Source organism: Podarcis liolepis, assembly GCF_965112155.1.
Source record: "Podarcis liolepis genome assembly, chromosome: 4".
Lineage (NCBI taxonomy): Eukaryota > Metazoa > Chordata > Lepidosauria > Squamata > Lacertidae > Podarcis > Podarcis liolepis.
This window is the reverse complement of record NC_139558.1, coordinates 23,148,006-23,164,007: the sequence shown is the minus strand read 5'-3', so window position 1 is coordinate 23,164,007 and position 16,002 is coordinate 23,148,006. Positions and strand designations below refer to the sequence as shown.

Below are 16,002 nucleotides of genomic sequence, written 5' to 3'. Positions count from 1 at the left end.
TCTCTGGGGGACCACTTGAAGAAGGCTCCTCTTCCACTCTTTGCTTCTTGGTCAAGAACCTGTCCATAGTCTGCTGCTTTATCCGCCTTTTCAGCAGCTCCCTGAAATACGACATGACCCTCGTATCATAAAAGTTCCCAGCGTCATGTGCCACGTGCTTCTCATGGTGGTGTAGATCTGCAAAAGTCTGCACCTCCTTCCACCTCTGGCAAATGTCCCTCAGTCTTTCGGAGGACAGCCGTTCCTCAGTTGCTTCCTCCTCTTCCAGTGAGGCCTGCTCCTGCGCAGCCTCTGCCTGCAGTTCGACCAGCTCCTGGGTGGTCAGCTCGTCGTCGTGCCCCTCTACCAGCTCGCAGACGTCCTCCTCCGTGACCTCCAGGCCCATGGTCCTCCCCAAGGCAACAATGTCCTGCACCACTGTTGACTCTGGTGCATCAGAGTCACTTGGTGCCACACAGTCCGGCCACAGGCTGCGCCAAGCGCAATTCAAATTTCTCTGGCTGATCCCTTTCCAGGCCGTGTTGACCATCTTCAAGCAGGTGGCGATGTCGAAGTGGTCCTTCCAGAATTCCCGCAGGGTGATGGTGGTGCAGTCAGTCACCTCGAAGCATCGCCTGAAAAGCTCCTTGGTGTAGAGTTTTTTGAAATTGGCGATGACCTGCTGATCCATCGGCTGGAGCAGTGGCGTGGTGTTAGGCGGCAGGAACATGATGTTGATGAAGCTGAACTCCTCCAACAAGTCCACCTCAAGGCCTTTAGGATGGGCAGGAGCATTGTCCATCAGAAGCAAAGCCTTCAGCGGCAGGTCGTTGTCCAGCAGGTACTGCTTGACAGCAGGGCCAAAAGCAAGATTGACCCAGTCCACAAACAGCACACGTGTGACCCAAGCCTTGCTGTTGGATCGCCACATGACACTCAGCCGCTCCTTGTCGATCTTGTGTCTCTTGAAGGCCCGTGGGTTCTCCGAGTGGTACACCAGCAGGGGCTTGATCTTCAGGTCGCCGCTTGCGTTGGCACAGAAGAGCAGGGTCAGACGGTCCTTCATGGGCTTGTGGCCAGGCAGCCTGGACTCCTCCTGAGTGATGAAAGTCCTTTTGGGCATCCTCTTCCAAAACAGCCCGGTCTCGTCGCAGTTGAAGACCTGCTGCGGAACGTAGCCCTCCGTCTTCACAAGCTCCAGGAACTCCGCTGCAAAGTCTTCAGCCGCAGGAACATCAGAACTGGCAGCCTCTCCATGCCTGACCACGCTGTGGATGCCAGATCTTGTCTTGAACCGGTCAAACCAACCTCTGCTAGCCTTGAAGACTTCTGGCTCGGCTGAGGTTCCTGGCTGTTCCCGGATGAGGTCAGCATGCAAGGCCTTGGCCTTCTCACAAATGACGGCCTCAGACACTGTGTCCCCTGCACGCTGCTTCTCTTCTATCCAGATGAGCAGCAACTTCTCGACCTCCTCCAGGACAGCTGGGCGGTTCCTCACGATCCTGGTGACTCCCTTGGCTGCATCAGTCGCCATGATCTTCTCCCTCATCTTCAGGATGGTCCCGATGGTCGATGGGTTCCTGCCGTACTCCCTGGCGATGTCCGTCACACGCATTCCGCCGTCGTGTTTCCGAATGATGTCCTTCTTCATTTCCAGCGTCACCTTCTCCTTCTTCCTCTCGCCGGCCACCGCAGCAGCAGTCTTCTTGGGTCCCATGGCAGCACAGGTCCTACCTTCGTAAACTAAGAAACAGGAAAAAAAATCAGTGATGTGCTTCAAACCCAAAAAATACAAAAGCACCCAGCCACCCACCACACAGAAATTAAAACCCAGAACCAAGGCCTTGAATCCCAAGCACCCCAACCCCAAATCCAAAATCCCAAAACCCCCAAAAAAGTTTTAAAAGTTGAGCTTACCAAATGGATGAAAGAGAAGTTCTGGAAAAGCTTCAACAATCAACCACCGAAGTCCTCAGGAACCTCAAATGGCTGCAAAAAAAGTTTAGGAAAAGCTTCAAAAATCACCAATGTCTTCAAAAACCTCAACTGCTCCCACAGACACGCACCAACTCACCCACAACACAGAAATTGCAAACCCCTCCTCAACTGCTCCCCCAGCCCCTCCCCTACTGCTGCAAACCCCTCCTCAACTGCTCCCCCAGCCCCTCCCCTACTGCTGCAAACCCCTCCCCAACTGCTTCCCCACCCAGACAAAAAAAATTTCAAAAAATAACAACATGGCCAGCACTCAGAAATTCAAACTCAGAAAAAAAAATTTGAAAAAAAACAGCCATGCCTAGTGGTCACAGAAAATCATAAAAATTCCAAAAAACCCCCACATGGTCCCAGATTTCTGCAGAAACCTCCCCCACTGTTCCCCTAGCCAGCCAGCACTCAGAAATTCAAACTCAGGAAAAAATTTTTGAAAAAAAACAGCCATGCCTAGTGGTCACAGAAAATCATAAAAATTCCAAAAAACCCCCACATGGTCCCAGATTTCTGCAGAAACCTCCCCCACTGTTCCCCTAGCCAGCCAGCACTCAGAAATTCAAACTCAGAAAAAAAAATTTGAAAAAAACCAGCCATGCCTAGTGGTCACAGAAAATCATAAAAATTCCAAAAAACCCCCAAATGGTCCCAGATTTCTGCAGAAACCTCCCCCACTGTTCCCCTAGCCAGCCAGCACTCAGAAATTCAAACTCAGAAAAAAAAATTTGAAAAAAAACAGCCATGCCTAGTGGTCACAGAAAATCATAAAAATTCCAAAAACCCCCCAAATGGCCCCAGATTTCTGCAGAAACCTCCCCCACTGTTCCCCTAGCCAGCCAGCACTCAGAAATTCAAACTCAGAAAAATTTTCAAAAATAAACAACCTGGCCCAATGGTCACAGAAAATCATAAAAATTCCCAAAAAAAACCCACAAGCCCCCAGATTTCTGCAGAAACCTCCCCCACTGTTCCCCCAGCCAGCCAGCACTCAGAAATTCAAATTCAGAAAAATTTTCAAAAAAAACCAGCCATGCCTAGTGGTCACAGAAAATCATAAAAATTCCCAAAAAACCCCCACATGGTCCCAGATTTCTGCAGAAACCTCCCCCACTGTTCCCCCAGCCAGCCAGCACTCAGAAATTCAAACTCAGAAAAATTTTCAAAAATAAACAACCTGGCCCAATGGTCACAGAAAATCATAAAAATTCCCAAAAAAAACCCACAAGCCCCCAGATTTCTGCAGAAACCTCCCCCACTGTTCCCCTAGCCAGCCAGCACTCAGAAATTCAAACTCAGAAAAATTTTCAAAAATAAGCAACCTGGCACAATGGTCACAGAAAATCATAAAAATTCCCAAAAAAGGCCCACAAGCCCCCAGATTATCGCAAACCCCTTCCCAACACCAAGTCCTTGAATCCCAAACACCCCAACCCAAAATCCAAAACCCCCCAAAAAAGTTTTAAAAGTTTAACTTACCAAATGGATGAAAGAGAAGTTCTGGAAAAGTTCTGGAAAAGTTTTGGAAAATCTTCAAAAGTGAGCAAAGTCTGATAAAAGGCTACCAAACCACGTGCTAACAGTTGCTCCTCGAAGCCAAGTCGCAACTGCAGCTGCTCAAGCTAAGCACCCTTGGTTTTAACGGTTTTTACACAAAGGAAACAATGTCGCGAGACGTTTTCGTTTTGCGAAGCAAGCCCATAGGGGAATTCGTCTTGCGAGGCAAATCGCGGACAAAAAAACCTTTCGTCTAGCGAGTTTTTTGTCTTGCGAGGCATTCGTCTTGCGGGGCACTACTGTATAATGAGTCCTCATGTTATCAGAATATGTGTGTCCTTGTATGAAAACATTGTATGGAAATCAGACAGTGTGCTGTTTGTTTATTAGGTCTTCTTAGCCATCCTTTCAAAGAACTGAAACCAGATATTAAAAATCTTTTGCTTGCTTATTGAATTTAAATACGTTAATTTTGTTAAACAACCAATTTTATGACTTCAACATATTTTTGCAGACCCTCTTTGAATTCAAATTTGAATTTCTCCGGGTAGTATGTAATCATGAACACTACATTCCTTTGAATCTGCCTATGCCTTTTGGAAAAGGCCGGATTCAGCGATATCAAGGTAAATTCACATTTGAAAAGATAATTTGACATTGTTGTCTTGTAAGAAAAATCTTGAAATCTATTGTGACTTGATATATGTATATTGGGGTTCTTTAATTGTGAGATGGAGATTTTATTTCTGTCTCCTCTAATTTTCACCAGTTTGTATAATAAAGTGATAGAGTGAAAGCAGATAGGTAAGTAATTTAGTTCTGGTATAAAACACACACACACACACACACACACACACACACACACACACTGTCTCGTTGTTTCTTTGTGTTGTCTCAAACCAGAAAAGCTATTTGTTACTTATTGGTTTTGTCCTACTTTGCTTCTTTTTTTCCTTTGAATTAGCTTTTCTTTCACCAACAGTGGAATCCTATGACACTCCTATAGGTAGGTGTGGAGTGTGCTGTTTGATCCTACACTGACTTTCTAATTTAAAAACCATGGTGACTTGTGTAAAATGGAAGAATGTGCAGTAATTCCATTTGTGAGTCATGCTACACTGCTATAGATAAAACAGAGCTTTTAAAATAAATTTGATGTGCTTATTTGGAAACAAATTGAAAATGCATGAACATGTCACTATAAATTGATTGAAAACATTCCAGAGCTTTCATCTTGCTAGTACAAGCCAGAGTATCAAGAAACACTTATTTTCTTTCAGTTGCCCTGTGCTTGCATGGATGCTTCAAGCTTGTGTGTATTGAATAGCAGCTCCCCTGCACTTCACTGCAGAATCCTTGACACAGAAAGGGTTTTCAAAAGTATTTTGTGATGTGGCCTGCTACTCAAAGGGAATAAATTCCCTCTGGGTATGCCCATGCTCTCTTTGGAACCTGTTTTGTGTCAGCAAGCTTTGCTGATGCTAATTGTGGAGCAGCAGGGGTGGGATTAGTTGTGAATCATTTTTGAGTGACTCAGATTCAATGAAGACTATGGGGTGCATTGCAATAAATCACATACCTAATTTTCTCCAGCAGTCATAAATATTAAACTATCCTTTAAAGTGAAATTTCAAGTTCTCAAAATTCAAAAGGACTCATTCTGTCTTTCCACCTACTGGACATATTCTATACGCATATGCACCCTGGTGGTGTCATTGGACCAACAGAATGGAATTATTATGCAAGAAGCGAGGCACACAAATATAAAGGCCCAGCCTCTTAAGGATATATTAATTATGGGGTCTCCAAAAGCTGCCTCATCAGCCTCTTGTTGTCTACAACATGCTGACACAGATGGTAGACACTCGCTACAGCTGGAGTCATGGGGCATGTTTTCTTCCTGCTTTCTTCTGTTTCACAGTGCATAAGCAAAATAAGGCCTTTTCCACCATTTTCCAAGCTCTGTATTTCCTGGAAATATCTGTGTCCAATGCATCACATTCTAGGGGCGGTGCTTGCCTTTTTTCCAACCAAGAAAAGGAAGGCTAGCTAGCTGTGTGTCCAGTTCTTGGGCTAAATAAAAAAGTAATATTAAAAACAAGAAGTTTGATAGTACAGGTGCCGCTGAATTACTAGGTACGCCATTGGTTGTTTTCTTTTTAAAAAATGCATGTTCAGTTTTGTCACAGATAGCTGACCTTTTGCTTGTAGTCACCCACACTTGCTTGGTTTTAGCAGAACATATTTGTGTGAAAGTGTGGTTGTCTGAAAATTATTTAAAATGCATAAATGTTGCTCTTTAGCCACATAAAGCATGAAAGAGCTTTGGACCACAGCAGACCACCAATTGAGTTCTTTTCCAAGAGTTCATATTTAGTCAGTAAGCCACCATGTACTCAAGAGAGTAAATTACTGAATTACTGTCAGTACCGGTGACTCTCCATTTACACAGGGCTTCCATTTTGGGCCCCCGTGTGCATATCCAAAATCACGTAAAATAGAGAGCACCCTGGCGAGTCCAACTGGCTCAGCAGGAGGAGACCTACTCCAGAGCCCAAAGAGGAAGGGTCTCCTCGTGAGCTGGAGGAGCTGCAGGGCTTTGTTGAGATTTTCAGCCTTCCCATCTCATCCTCTTTGGGCTCTGGGAACGGTCTCCTCATGAGCCAGAGGCTTGTTGGGGCTGCTCAACAAAGCCCTCCTGCCCCTCTGGCTTGTGGGAGCCAGAGGGATGGCGGGGCTTGGTTGACCAACCTAGCTGACGTGCGTGGGGAAGCTTCTTCCCCACTCGTGGCAGCTGTGGAAGCTCCGCCATCCCTCCAACTCAGTTGACCAGGTGATCCCCATTTCCTGGTACCACTTCTGGATATCTGGCACGGTGTGTGCATAGTAGTGTGCAAGTAGAATATACATAAACTGGGAATTGCCTGTAATTCATTACTGCTTAAATATTTTCATTTTTAGTCTTGGCTCTGCTTATAAAAAGCAAAAGAACAATCTGTAGATACATTATTTTGTTTTTCTAATAAATAAGAGGACATAGAATGTAGTGAACATTGTGGTGCTTCCAAATGGCAATGGATTGCATCTTTCTGTATTAGAATACACACTTTCTTAACAGTGGTGTTTGCTTTCAGACCTTCAGCTTGACTATTCCTTATCAGATGAGTTCTGCAAGCATCACTTCTTGGTAGGACTGCTGCTGAGGGAGGTGGGAAATGCACTGCAAGAGTTCAGAGACATCTGTCAAATTGCAATCAGTGTTTTGAAGAATTTGATGATAAAGCATTCTTTGGATGACAGATATGTTTCCAGGGTAAGTATATTTTCAGAAGCTTTTTTAGTTACATTAAGTGCAGAAGTTTTTGTGACTTGGGTCCTACGAAAAGTTAATTTAAGGAAGTGAACTGAAGAAATGTTTTATATCCCTGTTTCCTTATTGTAACCGCCTGTGCCCCATGAGAATCCTCTGTGGGGGAGGTTGAGGGGCTCTCCTGAACAATGTGGGGTGTGGGTATATGGGACTATTGGGAATCCCATATTAGGTTGCAATTCACAGATAAATTGAAGTTCATGAAATGAAATCTCACCTTCCCATCCTTCTCCCAACAGGCCTCCATGCTCTGTCCCCCCATTGTTCAGGAGAGGGCACCACATCTCTGGAGAGGCTTTGTGGAGGTTATAGGTAGCTACAGGAGGGAGGAGGGGATGAAAATATTTCCCTCTATGAACTTCACTAAGCTAGCCTGTGTATGCTACAAAATACCTGCAGTGCTTATTTACTGAAGTTTCACAAATAAAATCAGTCTAATCCCAGGGCTCCTCTACTCATGCTTTAATAGTAGATGCAGAGATCATAGCCAATACAGGATTCTAAACTTACTGCACTTCTCTGAATAGGGGGAGCCTGTCTGTGCACCAGAACTCTTTATTTCTTTGTAAGCAGAGATCTTCTGAGATGAGGTTCGAGAACGCTGGGGGAGATGATCAAAGAGCCTTTTGCCTGTATTACCAGCTCAAGCAAGAGTGAATCATTGGGCAAAGATAGACTTGCTCACCTGGCAAACTATGCTTCTTGCACTATAAAATATATTATTAATTCTCACCTTGCCATACTTGTTGAGCTTTTTCTTAATTGCTAACATCGTGATTAGCAAATTCAGATTCAGTAAACTTGTGACTCCCACCTGACTGCAAAAAGGATATGTTTGAGGGTTTGCACATTTAAAAGGAACAGCCAACATCTGTTCCTTTTAAATGTGCAAGAACCAAAAATCAAGTTATAACTCTAGCTTCACAACAGCGAATATCTGAAATGTGAGTGTGTGTATATTCCCATTGAATAATGAGAACAAAAATGTTTTGGTACAGAGCCATCAAGCGAGAATAGCTACGTTGTATTTGCCAACCTTTGGAGTGCTGATAGAAAATGCCCATCGAATTGATGTCAAGGATATTTCACCTTTCCCTATTAATGCTTCCAGCAGTGTGAGTAGATATTTTTATTTCTGAAACTTTAAAGCTTGAAAAAACTTTAGCGTAAAAATATACCACTTTTAGGCATATCAAAGGAAGTGAAATTATTTCTTTTTTAACAGAGCACAAAAGATGAATCCCTTAGCTTACCAGCTGCAAATCCACTGATGACTCCTCAAAAATCTGTGAATACCCTTGATAGCAACCTCCACAAGGACGTGTTTGGTGCTATATCAGGCATTGGTAACCATTTAAAAATATTTTTTACATTTATCTTAATTCTTCTAAGAAATGAAATTTGATACTTTACATGTAGATCTTTTATTGGTGAAAATGATCTTTTGAGGGATGTAATGTTGATGTGGCATAGTGGGTGGTGTTTGAACTTCGGTCACTGAGACATGGGTTCAAAATTTGAGTCTGTTGTTGATGCCGTAAATGGCTTGGGTATTATCTTGTCATGTGATGGAGGCAGGAGAGCAAAGAACTCTGGGAGGCAGGTGTGGTCGCTCGTCAGTTTTTTCTCTCCTGCCTGACAGAGCAGTTCATTTTCCTGCTCTCGCTGATCTCTCTTTTCAGTTAGGTTTTTTAATTAATTTTCTATCTAATTTTGATAACTTTCCCATATACTTTTTCATCCTTTACCTTACGGTTTCTTCTTCTTTCCATTTCTGCGTTCTATTTCTAACTTCACATCCCTTTAAGCCCTTATATTACTTTAAAAAATCAAATTTCCACACAGTTACAGAGCTTGTTCCCATGAAACTCTCTCAGCCAAATCTACTTTCAGTTGGTTATAAGGAAAAAATTGGGTACTCATTAGTTTCTTGAATGGGATATAAAATAATGAAGTCATATATATGTATATGTATATCCGTTAACTAAATACCGTATTTTTCCATCTATAAGACGCCCCCATGTATAAGACGCTCCCTATTTTGGGGGACTCAGATTTAAGAAAATGGGGGACGATGTATCTGTGTATAAAACGCCCCCTAATTTTTGACATTATTTTTAAGGAAAAAAACCTAGTCTTATACATGGAAAAATATGGTAAGTCTGTATTTCTTCGCATTCAGATATCTCCTACTGATAAATCCAGATGTTGAATTCTGTCACCTGAAACATGCACCCAGCTGGCAATCCCTTTACAAGCCAGGTTTCTGGCATCTACCTAGCATATAGATACTGGAAGGGTCATTTGAATAAAAGAGGGGCAGTTGAATGCAGGTTGAATCTCACACTAGCAGAGCCTCTAATGTATCCCTTTTCTACCATCTTATTATTCAGCATCCCCATATACCTCTTCGAATCCAAATGTTAATTGTGTAAGAAATGCAGACTCAAGAGGTTCTCTTATAAGTACAGATTCAGGAAACAGTCTCCCAGAAAGACATAGTGAAAAGAGCAATTCCCTTGACAAGGTAAGGGTACTTTTATATATTTGTGTTTGTAAGAGAAGCTTCTTGCTTTTTCGCTACTACTGTATAATTTACTCCGCTGAGGGAAAATGAGTAGCCATTTCTAGTTCTTCTCTTATTCTACATTAAATAAAATGTGTCTAGCTGTAAGGGGAAGGCCCCTATTGAGTGAACGTTAATTTCTAGAGGAAACCATGCCACTGTCTCAATAAATATGTTATATGTGTATTTACTTATGTGTATATATAAAGGTAAAGGAACTATGTAAATTTTCCTGCATTCATGCAGTCTAAAAAATAGTCAAAATAAGTTGGTATTATATACGTGTATAATTTCCTGCATTCATGCGGTCTAAAAAATAGTCAAAATAAGTTGGTATTATATACGTATAGACTATTGCTATGCATTCATGCAGTCTAAAAAATAGTCAAAATAAGTTGGTATTATATACGTGTATAATTTCCTGCATTCATGCGGTCTAAAAAATAGTCAAAATAAGTTGGTATTATATACGTATAGACTATTGCTATGCATTCATGCAGTCTAAAAGTCAAAATAAGTTGGTATTATATACGTGTATATAATACCAACTTATTTTGACTATTTTTTAGACTGCATAAATGCAGGAAAATTTACAATAAATTAATATTTTTAGACAATATAGTACCATTCTTTGAAGGACACTCTTAATTCACCAAGGGCTGTCTCCAATAGTAGCCACACTCAGTGTAAAGCCATTAAAATTAAGGGGGATAACTTAGGTTCATTCATTTCAGTGGATCTGCTTAGAGTGTGACTACCATTGGATACAGTCCTACTTGTCTTAGTTCACTGGTATAAATCCACATGGTTGCTTTCAGTGAAAGAGTTTTAATAATTAAGCGTATTTAGCTTCTCACGTTCAGTTGCATTTGCCTTTTACCTGTCATATTTCTAACGTTTTGAGGTTGGATCTTGTGGCAGTCACACCATGGTTTAATGTTTTCTTCTTGACCCTGACATGCCGCCTTGTGGCAGAGGGAGAAACTTCTCAGAAGGCATTCTGCTCATACATTATTTACTAGTGGAGAGGAACGAGAACACTACCATTCATCAAAGAAAAAGCGTGTTACAGTGGATTTTTCACTATTGACAGTTCCATCTTTACTAGAGAGAGATTTCCATGCTGTTGTGTCTCCTCCATTACAAGAAGTATTCATTTTTGTGTGGTTTATTTGGTTAAGTTTCTGAGTGCAGCTTGTTGCCAATTTTGCCCTGAGCATTGAAGAAGCTTCTACTGGAGAGGAAACAGTATTTTAATTGTTTGAAAGTATCATGGCGTACTGAAATGTAAAAAACCACACCATCAAATTTGTTAATGATCTGCACACTGTAAGGCTACTTCTGCTATATGGCAAAATTGTCATCTAATTATTTTTTTCTTCATGGTAATGGCTTGATTTGCAGTGTGAAGCAATTGACAGTAGTACTGAAATTTTAAAACTTGGTGTAGCCTTTTTGAATATCATATGTTATACTCGTTTCTTGCTTGACATAGCTGCTATTTTATTATACATTTCATGATGGTACTTATCCTAGCTGACTTACTTCTAAGCGTTTCTCCTGGCTGATATTTTATTTGGTCTGATTGATTTCAAAGCAAGTTGCCTTTTGGGGCTACAGTGATGGGTGCAGGGCTTTCCTGCAGCAACAAATATTGCAGAAAGTCTTTACAACTCAGGAATGGAAGTCAGAAGACCTGAGTTGATCTTAATAGGATTGAAAGACTACTCTGCATATGTAATTGTATATTTTTATCTTAAAATTAGTATGCCTGGGGGAAGGCATGCAGGCAAACACTTGAAAGAAGGCCTGAAACATCTGTAAGGCTTAATTAATTAATTAATGCAGGTTTAAGCATTTACTGTCAAATTGTCTTTGGCTTTTGTGTGATATTCCTGTTTCCTGTGTGTCAGATGATCATGCATGCCTACCAAATATTCTGAAACTTCCATATAGTTTCTATTCCATTTTTGACAATTATGATGAGGCATTATTTGTGTTGGCTCTTTTTATTGTTCAAAGTTATACCATGACACTTCATTCCTTGCTCGTAGTCTTCTCTAATTCCACATTAGTTTAAGCTGTTTGTGCGCGTTTGCAGTGTAGTACTTTTGCTATTGTAGTTTGAGGCTCAAAAGTAATTGCTTTATGGTTTGGCATTTCCATATACAAATCACATATTGAAGCATGGCTGTATCATACACCTTTAGATACTGACCAATTGCCCTAAAGAAGATACGCATTTACTTTAACTCTTATCCTTAAGTAGTTTTTCTTGTTTACAAATTGAAGGCTTGAGAGAGGTAACCATCGAATGTGTACAAAAAGGGAATTGGATCTGGGTGCAATGTACAAACTTAGATTGGTCTATATGCTGGTGTGTCTTAGCAACTTACACTATCAACATGTGAGTGTTCCTCTCCCCACAAAAGGATCTGGTTTGTGATTTAGGAGTGTTCCACCTTTGTCCTTGGATACCCAACTCTCTCGGTTTTGAGATGCTGTGTTTGTGCCTTAATGCATTAAGATGAGCCTCTTGTCCGACTTTATTCCTGTATTTTTCAGAACCAACAGATTTGCCCTTTGGGAAGTTCTGTAGTTCGATGTGACAAGCTTGATCAAGCTGAAATCAGGAGTCTACTGATGTGTTTCCTTCATATTTTAAAAAGCATGTCAGATGGTAAGCAAAAGCTTTTCACTTCTTAAATTCTGACAGTGAGTGTTTTAAACCCCTGTTCAGTAACAGCTGTAACATGTCATGTGTAACTTGGAATGTAATAGCCTCTGTTAGATTCTCTTCTGATTTGTATTCCTCGTGTTTAATTCTGCAAAAAGTTTTCTGGTTCTGCTGTTATTTATTAGGGGCTGAAGACTAGATTACTTCAATGCTTCCTGCTTCCCTGCCCCAGAACTCATCTCTGAATTTGGCATTCTACCAACCAAATACTTGCTAGGGGATGTAAACTTATATAAATGAGCAGAAAATGCCCACAAGATGAATGCTTAATCCAGACAAGACAAAAGGTACCATTGGTGGGTAGTTTATCCCTCTACAGAAGTGGAGTTCAGCCTGTTCTGGATGGGATTCCTCTCCCCACAAAAGGGTCAGGTTTGTGGTTTAGGAGTGCTACAGCTTTGTCCCTGGATACCCGATGTGTGTTAGTGGCACAGAGCATCTTCCACCAGCTGAAGCTCCTTCCGGTCTGAAATGGAGAATCTGGCTCCGTTATCCATGCTCTGCTAAACCTCCATATTAGACTATTGCTATGTATTGTATAAGGGACTGGTTCTGAAGACTGTTCAGAAACGCCTGGCAATTGCCAAGCACAATTCAAAGCTCTGGCATATATTTACATGGCTGGGGACCTGGGGGAATGCTTCCTTCCACAGCATTCAGCTTACACACTTAGGTGATATCTCATCCTAGTTCCCCTGCAATACCTACCTAATCCTTCCCGAATGGGTATCTCCCAAAATATCCTTTGAATTTCACATTTCTACAAATGTTGTAATCCAGTTCTTCAATCAAAAAAATGAGCAAAAGGTAAAAATACAATACAGAAATGCTTCATGTTAGGGGGTATTGCTTGCATATTAGGAGAAATGTGCGCTGAAATGCAGAGCAATATTCCTGAGTAGTTTTTTTTTTTTAATCACAAGCTAATGTGGAAATGGGACGCGGGTGGCGCTGTGGGTAAAACCTCAGCGCCTAGGGCTTGCTGATCGCATGGTCGGCGGTTCGAATCCCCGCGGTGGGGTGAGTTCCCGTCTTTCGGTCCCAGCTCCTGCCCACCTAGCCGTTCGAAAGCACCCTTAGGTGCAAGTAGATAAATAGGTACCGCTTTATAGTGGGAAGGTAAACGGCGTTTCCGTGAGCTGCGCTGGTGCCGGCTCGCCAGAGCAGCTTCGTCACGCTGGCCACGTGACCCGGAAGTGTCTCCGGACAGCGCTGGCCCCCGGCCTCTTAAGTGAGATGGGTGCACAACCCTAGAGTCGGACACGACTGGCCCGCAAGGGCAGGGGTACCTTTACCTTTAATGTGGAAATGTGGTGAACTGAGCTTAAGAGTGGAAAAATTAGAAACTGAGAGAAATTGATAGATTGGCCCATCTCTAGTTCAAGCTATGTAATCTTGACCAGTATAGAATAGAGAGCCTATACAGAAGAGCTGTGGAGTAATAAGCTGTGCACTTGTACCTCAAATGCATATTTAGAAGGCTGTCTGCTGTTAGATGTGTAGTCTCAAACCAGGTTTTGCTTTGTGTAACATACTAGCTTTCCTGCTTTGTGTCCTTAAAACTATTCACATCAGTGATACTCACATTTTATTAATTGCTTTTTCCAATACATTGTAGATGCCCTTTTCACATACTGGAACAAGGCCTCAACATCAGAACTTATGGATTTTTTCACAATTGCAGAGTGAGTTGGCTTGGCTATTACTATAATTCTTTGTACAGTACAGGTATTGCATTTCAGACATGAACTTAAAGTCCGCAGTAAATATTGTATATACTATATAGCATTGCAACTTTTTGCAATGTCCTGGTAATGGAGAAATCTGCAATACATCTCACAAGCTCCCACATGCACACATTTATCTCCACACATTCAACATTAATACCATGTTGGCAATTAGAAGTAAATCAGCTTGCAGTTTTTCCAACGAGATGTATGCAAACCTGTGTGTGTATACTGTTCTACTATTGTTCACGTATAAGTTGGAGATGGAAATTATCATTTTATACTTCATGAAAAGGGATGCACAGATGAGGGGACATTAAACATATTTCCTCTCCCCATCTTACCTTGCTGCATTCTGTTGTTCCAAGTGTTATTATCATTATACAGTATATTAATAAGGTCTTGTGAGCTGCTTTGAACATTTTATTGTAAACACAGGATAATTGTGCTTAACAGAGTACAAAAGATGAATCCCTTAGCTTACCAGCTGCAAATCCACTGGTGACTCCTCAAAAATCTGTGAATACCCTTGATACACCTAAGGTGCTATCAGATTTCTATAAACATTGACGGGAACTGAAGGCCCTCAGTCAGATACAAAACTAACACATGGTTGTTTGCATCAATCTGTCTGTCCCTAAGAAGAGCGAAAGAGCCCTGCTGGATCAGACCAAAGATCCATCAAGTCTGTTACCCAGCTTCCCACTGTGGCAAACCAGATGACTCCAGGAAGACCACAGAGCATGGAGGAAATAGCTCTTCTGCATTATGTGTCTGCAATATATCATATTCAGCCATACTGCCTCTGAATATGGAGATTCATTTATCAGTCATAGGTCGTATCTCTTGATATACCAAATCCCTAACTAATTTGTTTTCTATAAGTCATGATCAAGGGACACGGGTGGTGCTGTGGTCTAAACCACAGAGCCCTAGGGCTTGTCGATCAGAAGGTTGGCGGTTCGAATCCCCGCGACGGGGTGAGCTCCCGTTGCTCGGTCCCTGTTCCTGCCAACCTAGCATGTCAAAGTGCAAGTAGATAAATAGGTACCACTCTGGCGGGAAGGTAAACGGTGTTTCCGTGCGCTGCTCTGGTTCGCCAGAAGCGGCTTAATCATGCTGGCCACATGACCCGGAAGCTCCCTCGGCCAGTAAAGTGAGATGAGCACCGCAACCCCAGAGTCGTTCGCAGCTGGACCTAACAGTCAGGGGTCCCTTTACCTTTACCTTTAAGTCATGATCAAAGTTCTTTTATTATTAAATATTTTAGGTTGCCTGTTTTCTGGGCATTTCTGACTGCCTGTTAATGTTTTCAATGAAGTTACCTAATAATGTGAATAAAACACTCACTACTTCTGATCCCTTATCTATTAATGATGGGATGCCAGCTACTAGAAACCCAAATAAGTACACTGTTACAGCTCTTTGAGAAGATGTTCATGGTAGTGAATTTTTATGGAAAGGTCGCTCCGCAGGACAACAACATGTTCTATGATGCCCCCATCACACAGTATCTGTGTGTGGGAGATATTCTGTAGACTGCCTTCTATAATTAGAGGTTACTATCATGACCTCTCTAGCATAAGTAGAGCCCAAGACAGATCCTGGTAAGAATGCATTTTGACCCTAAAGAAGACCACATGCCTGTAGGCTTTTCATTCATTCACTTGACTGATGTTGCTGCCATAGCATTGGCATAAATATTTTTGTGAAGAAAGCAGATTGGCTGTGAACTGTTTTTTCACTGTTGGTGGTTCAGGAATTTAAATGTACTAGAGATCATTGAAGACGCAGGTACAATCCTAACAACTTACTTTTCATTAGACATGGTTTGGATTGCACTACAGTACTACAGAAAGTGGAAAAAATTGTCAGTGATAATTCCTATACTGTTTTAATAAATAAGACAGGCATAGCAACTACTGCATCTTGGCTTCACTCTGCATGAGAGCAGAAAGTGTTGAACATAACTTGTTTGGCAGAAAGGTGACAGCTGTAACATGGGATTGAGGTAGAGACTCTGGTTTGGGGATGGGAATTAAGCCAAGTGATCATTAAAATCGTGGACATTCATTATTTTATCATATCATGAGCTGGCTCCAGTTAAGTTTTTACTAAAATTATGCCTTAGTTTTAAAAC

The 16,002-nt window shown here is 41.8% G+C and overlaps 2 protein-coding genes across 25 annotated transcripts in view; one reads left to right on the top strand and one right to left on the bottom strand.

Moving 5' to 3' along the window:
• Nucleotides 1-16,002, bottom strand: part of UBAC2 (UBA domain containing 2) — a 244,254-nt gene that overhangs the window by 187,215 nt on the left and 41,037 nt on the right. The gene's annotated exons all lie outside the window — the stretch shown is intronic.
• The window catches only part of DOCK9 (dedicator of cytokinesis 9), a 142,927-nt gene that overhangs the window by 103,468 nt on the left and 23,457 nt on the right, over nt 1-16,002 (top strand). For 18 of the 24 annotated variants that reach the window (XR_014525547.1, XR_014525548.1, XM_083500987.1 and 15 more), the window contains exons 30-36: nt 3,977-4,088; nt 6,597-6,775; nt 7,831-7,947; nt 8,058-8,178; nt 9,226-9,359; nt 11,964-12,078; nt 13,754-13,820. Coding sequence is in view for 22 of the 24 variants with exons in the window: in XM_083500987.1 (XP_083357113.1) it covers nt 3,977-4,088; nt 6,597-6,775; nt 7,831-7,947; nt 8,058-8,178; nt 9,226-9,359; nt 11,964-12,078; nt 13,754-13,820 (845 nt within the window). In the remaining 2 variants the exon portion in view is untranslated. Of the gene's footprint in view, nt 1-3,976; nt 4,089-4,426; nt 4,469-6,596; nt 6,776-7,830; nt 7,948-8,057; nt 8,179-9,225; nt 9,360-11,963; nt 12,079-13,753; nt 13,821-16,002 lie in introns of all 24 variants that reach the window. The other 6 variants (XM_083500979.1, XM_083500995.1, XM_083500989.1 and 3 more) reach the window with 1 other exon arrangement.